Consider the following 15,934-nt stretch of genomic DNA (forward strand, 5'->3'; position numbering starts at 1 on the left):
CGTTTTTTGTAAAAATATGACAAATGTGCGAGGGTGATGACATCAGAGCATCGTCCTATGGGCTTAGCCCCAGACAGGTACAACAGGTATTCACTCAGAGGGGGGTAGTTATCCATTTACATGTCAAAAAGCAACATACAGTAGGCGGGTGGGGGATGGTGAACGTTTACATTTATCTACAGAATACATTTAATTTAAGGGGAGCAGTTACTGAGAAGTATATAATGAGAACTGCTACCAATGGTGGCCTATTTAGTTTATTAAGAAATACATATTTTTAGCTTTTTTTGATCTGCAGTAGGAAATGGAGCGGACCTGCAGAGAGTAGCGACAGGGCTGGTCCAACCTGATCTGTAAAGTGATCTAACTAAGTGCTATTCATATTCTTGACGGGAAGTGCAGTGTAAATGGGGGGCTTATATGCATTTGAAAAGCAATATAAATCACACAGTTAGTATACAATAGGCTTTAAAAGCACCATCGATAACCATTGCCCTTCTCCTATTCAAACCAAAAGAGAAAATGCAGATATTACACTCTGAAAAGAAAGGGTAGACATATCTGTACTCTTAGTGCCAAGTAGCTAAGCTATTCATTCGCAGAAATGTAAAGTGATCTATCTAAGTTCTATTCATATTCTTGACGGGAAGAGTTAGTATACAATAGGCTTTAAAAGCCTTCTCCAAATCAAACCAAGATATCTTGGGTCAGTCTTTTCTTCCAAAAAGCTTGTGACAAGTTGTGAAGTTAACAGGTATTCACTCAGAGGGGGGTCGGTGAACCGGGCAGAGTTTTTCGCCGGTCAACGTGTTTGAGAGGTAATTGAAATAGCTAAGGGTGATGATCTGACATGCATATTTAAAGACATGTATGTATGTATAGCAACACCATGTGGCCATTCATAAAGCACTTTTTTGATCTGGCCGATAACTCTGAAGCATGGATTGCATGAATATAGCAACAACAACAACAACTCAAGAGATTCACTTTGTGTTCATTATGCATACAGTATAACTCGCCACCAGCCACTACTGGGTAACAACCATAAGCTGAAAACTTAACTGATGTTAAATACTGTTCAGTTGGGATTAAGGTTGTCAGTATAACAGCAGTCAATCTTGCCTCCTGCTTCATTATTTATTTAAAATGTGTCATAATCATAGCCTTAGGTGCTGTTCCTGCGACCCAATGTCTATCTCTCAGAGGAGATGCAGTCATGATGGCTGACAACATTTGCCATTCAAAACAGTCAGCATTATTCTAAGATTTTCTTTTTTTTTTAAATAGGTTCCTTGATAATTACCTGGGTGTTTTCAGGCTCTATTTTATCTCTGCTCTGATGTTAGTCGGTTGCTTTGTTGCTTTTCTTGGACAAAGGGACACCAAATGTATCACATTACTGTCTCATGCATGTCAGCGTGCACTTACCTTCAACATACCAAGGAAACAATGTATGTTTTGATAAATGAATGCTGTTTTGGGGTATATATCTGGATAGAACATATCCAACAGGATTAGATGTCCAACCCTTCATCATGTAATTGGTTTTAATCTATGAAGGACAGCCAAATATATTGTGTTGTTCGTGTGGCATTAGTTATCCATGTCCCAGACATTAATTAGGCATACATACACATATATGGTGATACATAAAATAAAGGAAGATTCCATCAAACAATATCTCTGGTGATGTTTAAATAAGAGTTCAGAAATGCACCCACTGCCCTCACCCAGTCCACCTAGAAGCACCAGTAACACTCAAACATAATTAGGGGTGCCATTCTGAGCAATTATGGAATTTAGTGGTCACATTGTCAGAATGATTTGGCCAGAGAGGAATGATTCAATTAATTCATCATGGGTCATTAGTCATGTTCTCCTTTGGCCAGCGGAAGAGGCAGTCCTGAAGGTACCAAATGACCAGTAAAGTGGAGAGTAATGCAATTTGATTTTAGAGTTATTAGATGGTGAGAGAGAGAGAGAAGGAGAAAGAGACAGAAAGACTGACATATACAGTAGACTAAGACAGACAGAGATGCAAACAGAGGGAGACAAATTGTTTTCCTCATAATGTTTGTTTAGCTTTTCCTGTTGGGTTGTACAAAATATTCAGTGAATCACAAATACATAATGCCACAGGAAAGCTAAACTGGACTGTCAACTAAATCAATGTATAAACTTTATTGAGGCCTGTAATTAGTCAACTTCAGGTCTCTTGGGTCAGTCTTTTCTTCCAAAAAGCTTGTGACAATGTGTAATATATAATTTATATATAGTACTTGATGATAGAGGTCTCCGTTATGAAAGGACTTTCTCAGATTGGAAGAGAATCAAAAAGTGAAAGGAGTGAAAAAAAGTAATTATTTTGCAATTTATGTTATTGTTTTGTTAAAAATGTAAGGAAGAGTGTCTAAAATATCTGGGGAATGTTACACATTATTGATACTTTGAACATGCTTCCAAAAAGCTTGTGACAAGATGTTAAGTTAACAGGTATTCACTCAGAGGGGGGTCGGTGATTTATTGCTCTTGGGGCATTAAAAACAAGATTTTAACTTTAGTTTTTTATATAATATCTGCATTTTCTCTTGTGAAAAACTAAGTCTTAGTTTGGCCATAGTTATTTAATATATAGCGCCATCTCCTGGTTAAACCCTGAAATTGGAAAATAGTGGGAGGGCTTAACATTCCCACATACTGGTCTTTGACAGGTCTTAGGCAGGTAACTGGCTGGTAGTAGGCAGGAAGCTGTATGCTGGCGTCCGAAATAAGATGCCCCATCTGTAGGTATGGTCCTACACTATATTATTAAAATATAGCATGATAGGTCCACTTTAATTTATTTCAAATATGGAATATTTCCAGAATTCCCCAGCTTAACTTCCCATGGAAATATACCGTAAACTTTCCGTAAATTTACCGGAAAATGTCCGCCCCTTTGCAACCCTAGATATGAGGGATGTCTAAAATGCATGATCTGTTTGGTATTTTGAGGAGTATATTTTCATATATCTGAGACCCATAATATACGCCTAAAAATAGCATGATAGGAGATCTTTAGGGCCTTTCTATACCTTCAATAACAAAAACTGAATGTAAGACTTGTAAGACTTGGCTGATCTGCTGGACCCTGATCATGAACATAATACTCTTCAGGGCAGCAGCTTTTCAAAAGGAAAGAAGATTACGATCCAGTCTGCAGCATTGGCTGTAAGGCCACTGCATGTCGGTTCTCGTCACACTCGGCATCACTCCCAACTTCTTCTTTGAGATTCTGAGTGACGGGATCCGCGGGTGACACAGTGACATTACGTTTTACTTTGAAAACGTCCCACCTCTCAGGCAACAAGCCACGATTGAAGACGAACGAAGCCAATGAGGAAAAAACTAAGATGGTCACCAAAGTGGAGAGCAAGGTGACCGTCCTGATAGGAGACTTCTGGACATAGACGCCATCTTCCAATGTGCAACCAGGAAGATGAAGAATCACAGGAAGACCTACATTGTTCTCCCCTAACAAAATCCTTAGCGTCAGCCCTGTGATGTAACCCACCGCGGCACCGTAACCATTCGTCACTTATATAAAAATACATGAACACTGGGGGCTTGAATGTGTGATGAGAGAAGAAAATAAAGTAAAAAGGCTTGGAAAAGCAGCAGAATATTTGAACTGCAAACTTTTGAACTGACTTGATGGCGAATGATCTGTCGCCATTCCAACGGCATTTGATGACATCCCATAATACGCTTAGATGCGTTGATGGCTGCATCGTTACCAAACCTGTGAAGTTTTGGGCCGTTTGGAGCATTTTCACTGAGGTTATGAGAAAACCGTGTTTCATGGTGAGCATTGTGTTGCCATGGCAACGACAATTTAAGAAATCTCAAAACTGTCCCGTAGATGTCTTCACGGCTGGACTGTTAGCACACACTTTTTGAACATTTTCATAGGAGTTATAGCGACATCGTCTTTTATGGCGAGGGATGCGTTTCCATGGAAACGGCATATGATAACGCCCCATAATTGACGTAGAGCTGTTGAGGGCTGGACCGTTAACCAATATCTGAAGTCTGGTGCTGTTTTGACCCTTTTCATAGGCGTTACGACAACATCGTGTTTTATGGCGAGGGATGCGTTTCCATGGAAACGGCATATGGTGAGATGTCATAATTGACGTAGAGCTGTTGAGGCATGGGGAGGTGATATACAGGTGAAGATTGTGGGACGACCGGACCGTGTCCATTGGAGCTACAGCGACATCGTGTTTTATGGCGAGGGATGCGTTTCCATGGTAACAGCCTATGGTGAGATCTCAGATTTGGTGTAAAGCTGTTGAGGCATGGACCGGTGATATACAAGCGAAGTTTGGGGGACGATCGGACCGTGTCCATTGGAGTTACAGCGACATCGTGTTTATGGCGAGGGATGCGTTTCCATGGAAACGGCATATGAAGACACCCCATAATTGACGTAGAGCTGGTGAGGGCAGGACCATTAACCATTATCTGAAGTCTGCTGCTGTTTTATGGCGAGGGATGCGTTGCCATTGTAACACCACATTACGTAACATCAGATTTGATGTAGAGCTGTGTTAACCATTATCTGAAATCTGCTGCTCTGAGCATGTCAGTTGGAGTTATGACATCATCGTGTTCCATGACACAGGTGTTTATATTTGAGCTAACGACGTGTCCAGTGATCAAAGGTTTCCATGGTGATGTGCAGTAATCAGTGAGAGGAGAGCATTTTTATTGTTCTGAATGAGAGATAAACCTCTTACATCTGTGTTAAGGAATAATTCTTCTAGATATCTAACCTTTTGCTCTGTGACGTTTTATGATCTACTCTGACGTCTGTTATCTCCTTTAAGGAAAGGCATTGGTGCCATATGTGTTGTTGTTACCAGTTTGTGACCGGTCAACTTGTCTGGCACGAATGGTAATTGTTGTGAGAACGCTGAGGCACTTCTTTATCGGTGTTTGTGGACTCTAAGGTGTGAAATCTTTGAGGCCATGAGTGTCGGACGCAAGTGGTTCAGTGTTCCCAGCTGTTTAGTCTACTCCTTCAGAGATGTTGATTACTCTCTGTGAACCAGTTAAAAGGTCTAGCATAGAGAGAGGCTCTTCAGAATTGACGTGGCAACTCTACCGTGAAGTCAGAACCTCTGACTCTTTGACTTGTGATGTGAATCCTCCGGCCGATACTCTGAATAAACCCATCAGTGTTTGACATCAAAAGCTCCAACTCTCACCGTGTCTCCTTCCTGAGTCGGTGACTCCCAATGCATTGCTACACAGAAGTTTCCCCCACAAATTGGCGTTGTCGGCAGGATACCAACAAATCTTCAGAACTGGTAAGTGTAATTTCAAATCTACATTTGGACATTGCCTTACCAGAATCTGTGATTGACGGTATCCTAAAATTATCTGTGAAGCTGAGCGGCTGTGTTTCGTTTTGGTTAATGAACATTTGGGGCTAGTAATCCCAGGGGATCAGTGTCTGGGGACTCTGTCCTGGCTGATTTCCTCTGTGTGTGCTGCTCGGGACGTATGTGCCATACAGGCATACACAGATGTGTTTAAAGAGACCTTAATGAGGGCATCAGTAAAGTGGAACTTCTGTGTGAAAGCAAAATAGAGATTTGTAGTGAACAAATCGCCGAATTTCTGGGGGTTTCAGCGGCCAACACTAGCAGTTAACACAAGCAGCCAGAGATATTACCCCTATCGCCTCTAAAAAAAACACGGCTCCAGCTGCGGCTCCGGGGGGTGTGTGTAAAATACCTCCCCGTATCTGCGTGGCTGGTGAAGTGCACTAAGAGGGAGAAAGTCACAGCTTTTGTCTATAGCTTTAACTCACACCACCGCCGTCTCTATTAAAAACGAGATGGTTTAAAAGCACTCTCGTGGTTTGTGGCCGTTTTCGACGTGCTGGCAGCGCGAGGTGCGTGCATTACCTGATGCGCCACAGTTCTCTACATTGCTGGAGGAACTGGTGCCGGTCTGGGGTGCATACATAAAATTATAGGCTAATTGATCACGGGTGGGCAGTGGCAAGCGAGTGTAGAACAAAACTGTGTTTCATCGTTGTGATGAACATGATGGCAGGTGTATAGGCTGGTCGTGTAGGACTACAGTTAACTGTGCTGTTTTGGAGAGAAAGGGTAGCGGAAAAAAGTCTATGCGCTCCTGATCGGGGGGGCATAGCGCCACTAGAATAGAGTAGTGGGGTCGCAAGAGGATAAGCTAGTTATCGCTCTTGGACGGTCTTCATGCACCGATCTAGGACTTGTATACAAGGGTGGAAGCGCGCCCCACTGAGAGATAATTCCCTACCCCCTCTGAAACCTCTTTAATTCGGACTAAATTGAGCTGGATGAACTTTGCTGTCACGCTGGTGTTTATTACGAGTTCATGTTTGTTTGTCTGATTGTTTGTATCGGGGGTCTATATTGGTTTGTCTAACCGCCGTCTTGTGTATGTTTTGTAACAACTAATAATGAATCAGTCCATAGCCAGGGTAAAATAAATTAAGCTTTAGTTAACTCACCAAAAGTAAATGACTTGAGAAAAATAAACAATATATAGATGTAAAGCAAAATTCTGGTAGTATAGATGTGCTGCAAAATGAAAATAAATAGCAAAAGAGTGTTTTTATGTCCTGCATCTGAGTGTGCAGAGGAAAATGTAAACACGAAGCACACTGTTCAGGGTGTGCGCTGTAGGTGTAAGAAGAAAATAAGATTATATTACTTTAAGAATACATTTTAAATTGTATTGCTGTTATGTTAAGATATGTTTGTGACCTTTTATAAACCCTATGCCCCGTCCTGCACCCGAGACCCTCAGAGGCATCACTGCTGGTCGTAAAAACCTGCCTGAGGTCAGGGTTGCAAAATCTGTCTGCTGTTTTAGGTCAATGTTGTATTATTTGTTTCATTTATTCTTAAATCTATGTATTGTATGGTAATAATGAAAAAAAAAAACGTAATGTATTGAACACATTCCGAAACAAAGCTGATTATTGTTGAAACATTTTGCGCTGTTGCTGCAAAATGGAAACTTTGTTGATTATCTATTCCAACTGGCCACTGGAATCAGATAATTAATATAAGTTGAAGTTTTAATTACAGTTTTAAATATAGTTTAACATTCTTTATTAAACTGCTTCAAATGATTTCTCGTATCAACCAATTGGTCTCCATAGACATTACTACAATTATAATAGTTGTTAAACTACTGACAAGTTTTCTGAAACCGAGCTTATGAACAAAAGAGTAAAGGTCGCTGGTTAAGCCAGGATCAATATATTTGTTGACGTTTTCATTACAGTGTGCATAATAAATGTGTTAAATGAATTGAGCAATTCTTTAAAAAGTATAATGTTGCAATCTCTTTACAATAAGTAATTACAGTTAAAAAAAAAATAGATGTTGTTTTCCAAGGGCCTCTCCTTCACAGGCCTACACTTTAAATCATGAGACTTTCAAATCATAACAGACAGAGATCGGTATCACTTTGTGTTGCAAGCCAAATCCATGTAAAGGTTCTACTTGAGCCCAATTTAAATACCATAAAGAAAGTATTGAACCCAGCTCAAGCTAAATGTCAAATGTATTTAATTAATGTACAAGTGTTTTGATTTATTTTAAATGTTCCAGTCTAGCTTCCTTCGAGTTCAGTCTAAGCAACAAATTGTTTCTCATAACATTCTCACTGCTGTCCCAAATGTTTTAACCTTGGGCAGACAAGCTGTTCACACACCCACACACACACCCACACACACACCCGCACGCGCACACACGCGCACACACACACACACACACACACACACACACCCACACACACACACACACACACACACACACACACACACACACACACACACACACACACACACACACACACACACACACTTTGGATAAGTATTCACCTTATCCACATTGTAAATTGTTGCCTTCTTTAAAGTTATTAGTAATTTAAGATTAATTATTAAATTAAATGTGGTACATAAGATAAAATAAATAAAATAACTTGATCATTTAGTTCACAACATTATACCTGTCCTCTAATCTCTACTAGAATAAGATAAGTGTGCATGTTTGGATGTTTTATCACTCCTGTAATGTACCTAATCTTGATATCCTTTTCATTACAGAGCTGGGAAAATGGTGTATTGATTAGATTCTGATCCGTGCACGTCCAATTTTGACTGACTTTAGTTCTAATGTTAATGTTAATTTGACTTCAACCCATAAGTAATTATTTAAATTAACTCTAAATTTCACATGATGATGGATTAGTGTTCCACATTTCTTCCACTAATTTGTTTTACAATTAAGCCAAAGGTAAAGAGAGACATTGATGACCTTGTGTCCCTTTTGTTAGTACGTGGTTCCATTTTGTCTATGGCCTTGGACGGCTTCACTAAAAGTCACCCAGTTCTGCCCTGCTGCAGTCCGGCTGAGTGCAGTCACAGAGATGCTATGGCTGCTCTACATGACATTAATGGTCTGGTCTGAATGGACACCATTTCCTGCTCCCATGAGAATGACACTCCTCAAACTGAACATTACAGCCGTTGATACTGTCTCACATGGGTCTGCTCCCCCCCGCCGAGCCATGAACTGAAAGCATGACATCTGCTATGAACACTTGGAAGCCTCCCTGTCACACCAGCACCAACCCTTGGGTCAGTCAGATGAGACTAACGGCTTCACTTAGGGCATTTGGTTCAGATACATGACTCTCGTTACCGCAGAGTGGGTTGTTTTTAAGGCTATTCATACTGCTATGCAGAGGATGCCTGTAAGTTGGCGAGCTGGTAAAAGCCCCTACTATTGTTTCAAATAGGCCTAATGTCAGGGGCCTCTTAATGTCTAGTTCTACATGTATTCACATTATATAGACAATGTTTCCACCTGGTAAAACTAAAGGCTGCACGAAACTCAGGCTACAATACAACCATTCTGTTCTGCTCTAACGATTCAATATATAGATTCTACATCAAAACAATTAGCTTTTATTGTTTCCAATGATAACGTCACCTTCAGTGGAGGAATGCAAACCTGTTTTCAAATGTAAGGTTTTGATTTTGTTTGACATTTCTCAGTAATGACACCCTCAGACACCCAATATCATTCATGCTATGCCTTCAGTAATAACTCAGATGTTAAAGGGATGAAACTTTTCCTCCCAAATCAGATATGCTTTGTTCTTCAACAAATGTATCAATTTCCTGCATAATATATGTTTCTCACAATGGTTTTTTGTAAGCTGCACACAGGTGATACTGAGTCTTCTCGATTAATAGATTATAAACTATACCATGCTTAAATAGACTCCTAAGTTATTATTTCATATGTAACATATGTAAGAAAAGGGAGGGAAGAGTCAATTATATTGAGTAATTTATTTTATATTGGGTAATTTATTTCTCAAACCTATGTTTTATGGAAGAGACAAAATATTTCTGATAAACTAATATTTTATCAAAAGGTAAATGGTGAATTAATATACATTTAGAATCATTGAGAAGGGGTTATATCCACAGGGACTAGCTCACCTTTAACTTACAATAAAATGTCTCTGCTATGGACTGATGAGTATATGATTCTTGCATGTTCAATGACTAACACAAACCTTCAAAATGATAATGTGCATGTGTCAGGAAGGCTCCCAAATCATTCTGAGGGGCCTATTTTTGTAATTAAATGATAATGTGCTAATCCATTACTTTGAGTTGTCTTCACTCAGAAAAACATCCCTATCAGGTGTTAACCCAATAACTAGGACAGCTCTCAAGGCCAAGGGTCAGAGAGAGAGGGTCACACTCTCCGGGTGCAGAGAGCACCCCCAGCCACGTGCAAGGAAGCACGAGGTCGTTCGAGATGGGATGCTTCTCTTCACCTTTCTGATAAGATGGGATGCTTCTCTTCACCTTTCTGATAAGATGGGGTTCTTCTCTTCATCTTTCTGCTCGGTGGGCTCTAGCAGACAACCCTGCAGGACGAGCGAGGGCTTCAGAGGCTTCTATAATACAAGGTTCCATGTTTCTTGGAGGAGTTTGATGTCTTCCTAACCTCTCCCATCACGGGGGGGACACCTGGATGCGCCACTAGGAATACGCAGTTGCACTGCTCTCAAGCAGATAGCAGAAGTAATACAGGCAGATGAGCCTCCGTCTCACTGGGGGATCAGCTACAGTGCTCACTGAATGAGCCACACAAAAGCAGAGCAATTGGGGGGGTTGAAATATGGCGCTCTGATGAAGAAGAGTTTGAGCCAATCAGCACCTCAGTGCTAATCTACAGTATCAGGATGCCTTTACACACCAGACACTCAGTGTCATAAAGGGAGGAGGAGAACGAGTCAGGAAGACTGACAGACATGTTCTTCCAGCTCTCGTACAAAGATGAACTTTGAATTGAATGTCCAGATGTTTAAAGATGTACAATTAATGATTGGTTTTTATATTTCCAATGACCAGACATGTGTTAAATACTGTAGTGGTGATAAATATATTTAGTCAGATCAGATTACACTTTCACACTAAACAAAATTAATAAATACATATTTTCAGATTATAAGGTATTGAATAATAAGATATTTCTAATATTATAACAGATAATGTTAATATCCTTAATCATCCAGAAATCAGGCTTAACAACACTACTCTTTAATATATTACCCATGCACAGACAGACCTAAAATGATGTTTCAAGTACTGGATTAATTTCAGTTTTGGCCCAAAACAAATATTTATAATAATTCATATAACAATTATGTAGCATATTTGATCCTCAAATTAGAGAAGTATAATTTAAAGAAATTGATATTCTATATTCAACATTAGATAAACACAGAAGAACCCTTTCCAAGTACCATAAGTAGATTTTCAGGTAAGTATGGCTAATAAGAATAATTGATAGACTTAATTTGGTACAGATCAGTTGTAGCATTTACAAATGTATGAATTAATGTTTTAAGAATGTTTCCTTTCCAGGTTTTTACAAAAGTCTTTGAATATTTGCCTGACTTTTCCTTTTCAGATTTTGAACAATGTACTTGACTAAAATGAATGTATTGATTTTACTAAGACTAAGTGCCTTACTCTTGGCTAAAGCGTAATGAAGTAAACGTAAAGTAATCCTAAAATTGAGGACACTGCAACTTTGCAGATTACAGATTGATCAAATCACCACTGTGAATTTTATGCCTTAGCTGGAGATCTTATGATCCTAAGTTTTAAATGCTTTTGACAAGTGATTGCCTTAAAGCAAATCTTTAAGCTGCAAGCTGGTTTTGATTTTATAGTTTGATAAATGACATTAACAAATGGTTTAAAGGATAAAAGATATTAGTTTAAGACAAATATTTTGCTATTATGTATCTGTGTTTTATGTGTGTTCATTATTGTGCTTATTGACAAAAGATGCTCCAAACACTGATGAGAGATAATTTTTCCTATTATGATTGGCTGTATCAATTATTGTGATTGAATGTTTCAATCTTATTCTACTTTGTGATGTAATTGAATGTAAGGTCACACTCGAATCTGAAGACGCCTATTGATTTAAGTATTGACCAAAATTATTCTTCGACTAATGTTTTAAGGTTATCAAAAATGATAAAAAGAGAGGAACTGTTAAGGAATAATTCTTCTAGATATCTAACCTTTTGCTCTGTGACGTTTTATGATCTACTCTGACGTCTGTTATCTCCTTTAAGGAAAGGCATTGGTGCCATATGTGTTGTTGTTACCAGTTTGTGACTGGTCAACTTGTCTGGCACGAATGGTAATTGTTGTGAGAACGCTGAGGCACTTCTTTATCCGTGTTTGTGGACTCTAAGGTGTGAAATCTTTGAGGCCATGAGTGTCGGACGCAAGTGGTTCAGTGTTCCCAGCTGTTTAGTCTACTCCTTCAGAGATGTTGATTACTCTCTGTGAACCAGTTAAAAGGTCTAGCATAGAGAGAGGCTCTTCAGAATTGACGTGGCAACTCTACCGTGAAGTCAGAACCTCTGACTCTTTGACTTGTGATGTGAATCCTCCGGCCGATACTCTGAATAAACCCATCAGTGTTTGACATCAAAAGCTCCAACTCTCACCGTGTCTCCTTCCTGAGTTGGTGACTCCCAATGCATAGCTACACAGAAGTTTCCCCCACAATGTGAACATTTTGTTGAAGAACCGTAACAGATATCAGTGAAATTTCAAAGCATGTCAAGGAACTTGAGCATCTGAAGTGTACTTTTTGTGTACTTTCGGGTTAATAATGTGGCCTTTTTGGCAGATTAACTAAAGGTGTGCGGCTGCTGTGGTGGGGAAAGCTGAATTTACAATGGAGTTTAATGGAGACATGTTGAACGTTTTTGTCACTTCATGCCCTCAAGAGGCATTTTGTTTAATTATTTTGCTTAATTGTTTTTTATTTTTCAAGCTACGAGATGTTTTCCTACGTTTGTCATGAAAAAGTATGTCTCCATGGGTTGGGTTTGGGAATTATGGCAGGTTTAAAAGAAAATATGAAGGCAAAATTAAATCTGTCCTCCACTCTAGCTGTGACATCACGCACTCTAAAATCTGAAGAAGGCCTCTTTACCAAGGTCTAAACAATGTTTATTATCTCTAAAAGTATGAATCAGATTTAAAAGTTGTATTACACGAATAATGTCAGAAAGATGTGTAACATTTTAAAGTTGGAATGAGGTTTCTGAGTGAAAGTATGAAGGAACAGTTAGCAGTTGAAGTCGCATGAAGATTTTTCAAGTCTGAAGAGTTTCTCCATTGACTTCCATGTTAAAAATGTGATGAATTATGGGATATATCTCTGGAATTATAAAAGTTATGAATGAGAAAAGTAATAGCCATCGATTCCCGACCGAGCTGAACGTTTTGATGTTTGAACAGAGTTTCTGCGATGTGGAATGTGGGAGCAGAAAGGCGCAAAATAACCCGGCGGAATAATAAAGAATTTCGTGCGTTGAAGAACAAGTAGTTGGAATGCTGTATCGGCATTCCCACTAAAATATAATCAGCACTTAAATCAGACTTCAGTATCACCTGGAGTAAATTTACAAGCTACCCTGCAGTATACAATGTCATTAAAACTAGCTGCACCTTTACCAGCTTTGATAACACTTGAATGATCAATCATTATAAAACATACCATATATATTATTCTGAAATTGACCAATTTGCATAATGAGTACTTTTGGTTCTTGAGGTATACTTTGATGCTAATACTATTGTAATTTTACTTAAGCAACATTTTGACTGCAGGACTTTTACACAGAGTGTTCCTACGCTCTGGTACTTCTACTTAAGTACAAGATCTGAGTACTCCTCCCACCTCTGCTGAGCTCTCCAAAATAGATTGATGGGTTTACGTTTTTAATCCGACACCCGAACCTCTCGTTTCTGGAATCACATTTTGCAATTGAGCTGCCACCATCAACATCTTGTGAGCCTTACCTGTTTACGCAGGATGTTCTTGTAGATGTTTGAAGAGAATACAGTGGTTGCAGACAACAGGGCAGAGTCTGTTGATGACATCACAGCAGCAGCCACTGCTCCGATTCCAATGATTGAGATATAAGGCGGAGTGAGGTACTGTAGAGTCAGGGGCAGGACCAAACTAGGCTCAACACGGCCGTCTGGTGATAGGGAACCGTACTGAGTCAGGTTCCAGTCTGGACAGGAGAAATAATTATATTACATTCCTGTTATTAAGTGCTGGGAAGATAGAGGACAGTGGTTTCACACGTGAAGTTTTATCACTTTTTGACAATTTTCATAGGAGTTATAGCAATATCGTGTTTTATTGCAAGGGATGCGTTGCCATGGCAACAGCTTTTGAGGAAAACTCACTAATGGCACATAGACATGTTAAGGACTGGACCATTAACTGTCATCTGAAGTCTGGTGCTGTTTAATGGCGCATTTCCATTGCAGCGCGTAGCTCGCTTTAAGCGTGCCGTGTCGTGCCGTCCCCTTTTTTGGTTGTGCTTCCACTAGGCCTCGTTCCGGCGCGGCACGGCGCGGGGCCACTTTTTCCCCTCTTTTCTGGCCCTAGAAAATTGTGGTTCTATCGGGGCCAACAAACAGGGCTGAGTCGGGCTGAGTATGCTAAACTAGAGAGAGGAGCGCTGGCAAGAGGGCTAGAACTACAACAAGATGGACATATTTGACCGTGATTTAATTGTAATACACGTTTCAAAATGATGCCGAAGTAACAACATACTGATACCGGTTAGTAAAAACCATGAATTAATGCTTTGTCAAGTCTGCAGACAGACGGCAGGCGAAAAACCTTTTAAAATTCGTGTTTTTCTAGATGGAGATTGGCTAAGCTAACGCAGTATATGCCCCGACCGTCCACACTCACAACAACGGCCTATACAGACATAAATAAGGCAGCGACTGTATTCACCATGACACAGGCAGTCTGTGGTGTGTACTTGTTTAACTTTTGTCGAGTTTCTGAACATATATAAGGAGCTGTGAGCTCTGAGTGCTCACAGCTAACGGCTGTGTTGTGTTTCTGGATTTCTCATTGAAGATGACGTCACGGCTCCGCCTACACTGCGTTACTATAGTAACTACCCCAGTTCCTAAACTGTAATGGAAGCGCAGCATGAAGTGAGTCGGCCCTGTTAAGGCCCAACGCGGCCAAGCTGTACCGAGCCGTACCGAGTGTGGCCGAGGCCGACCGTGTAGTGGAAATGCGCCATAAGACCATTTGCATAGGTATCACGACAACGTCGTGTTTTATGGCGAGGGATGCGTTTCCATGGAAACGGCATTTGATGACACCCCATAATACGGTTAGATGCGTTGATGGCTGCATCGTTACCAAACCTGTGAAGTTTTGGGCCGTTTGGAGCATTTTCACTGAAGTTATGAGAAAACCGTGTTTCATGGCAACGGCATTTGAAGAAACCCCATAATTGACGTAGAGCTGTTGAGGGCTGGACCGGTGATATACAAGCGAAGTTTGGGGGACGATCGGACCGTGTCCATTGGACTTACAGCGACATCGTGCTTCATGGCGAGTGGTCTTTTGCCATTGCAACGGCATTTGATGACACCCCATAATACGCTTAGATGCGTTGATGGCTGCATCGTTACCAAACCTGTCAATGTGACATCATCGTGTTCCATGACACAGGTGTTTATATTTGAGCTAACGACGACAGCTGTGTGTCACCAATAATGTATAAAATAGGTGAAACATGTTGAAGTCAGTATGAAGTCTCCATCAGACAGAAAAGAATAGGCTCAGACAGTCTGTTAAACTCCAGTGACCACGTCGTTAGCTCAAACACGAACACCTGTGTGTTATGACATCATCGTGTTCCATGACACAGGTGTTTATATTTGAGCTAACGAGGTCTCCAGAGATCAAAGGTTTCCATTGTTCTGAATGAGAGATAAACCTCTTACATGTGAACGTTTTGTCGAAGAACCGTAACAGATATCTGTGAAATTTCAAAACGTGAAGCATGTCAAGGAAGTTGAGTATCTGAAGTGTAATTTGTGTGTACTTTCGGGTTAATAATGTGGCCTTTTTGGCAGTTTAACTAAAGGTGTGCAGCTGCTACCGTGAGGAAATATCAGCCTGAAATTACAATGGGCTTTAATGGAGGCATGTTGAAATTTGTTGTCACTTCATGCCCTCAAGAGGCATTTTGTTTAATTATTTTGCTTCATTATTTGTCATTTTTCAAGCTACGAGATGTTTTCCTACATTTGTCATGAAAAATGATGTCTCAGGAATGTAGGGTTTGGGAATTATGGCAGTTTAAAAAAAAGATATGAAGACACATTTCAAGATTTCCTACACTCTAGCTGTGACATCACGCACTCTAGTTAATGTTAAAATCTGAAGAAAGCCTCTTTACCAAGGTCTGAACAATGTTTAATATCTCT

General features: G+C 40.1%; 1 protein-coding gene across 1 annotated transcript in view; it reads right to left on the minus strand.

Annotated features, from left to right (window-relative positions):
- Window positions 1-3,184: 3,184 nt before the first annotated feature.
- The window catches only part of LOC117481283 (high-affinity choline transporter 1-like), a 40,787-nt gene continuing 28,037 nt past the window's right edge, over window positions 3,185-15,934 (minus strand). Inside the window, exons 8-9 of the mRNA XM_034128921.1 lie at window positions 13,478-13,695; window positions 3,185-3,274 (exon numbers count right to left, since the gene is read on the minus strand). Of these exons, the coding sequence (XP_033984812.1) occupies window positions 3,185-3,274; window positions 13,478-13,695 (308 nt within the window). The remainder of the gene's footprint in view (window positions 3,275-13,477; window positions 13,696-15,934) is intronic.

The sequence above is a fragment of the Trematomus bernacchii genome, unplaced genomic scaffold (assembly GCF_902827165.1).
Source record: "Trematomus bernacchii unplaced genomic scaffold, fTreBer1.1, whole genome shotgun sequence".
In the NCBI taxonomy this organism is placed as follows: Eukaryota; Metazoa; Chordata; class Actinopteri; order Perciformes; family Nototheniidae; genus Trematomus; species Trematomus bernacchii.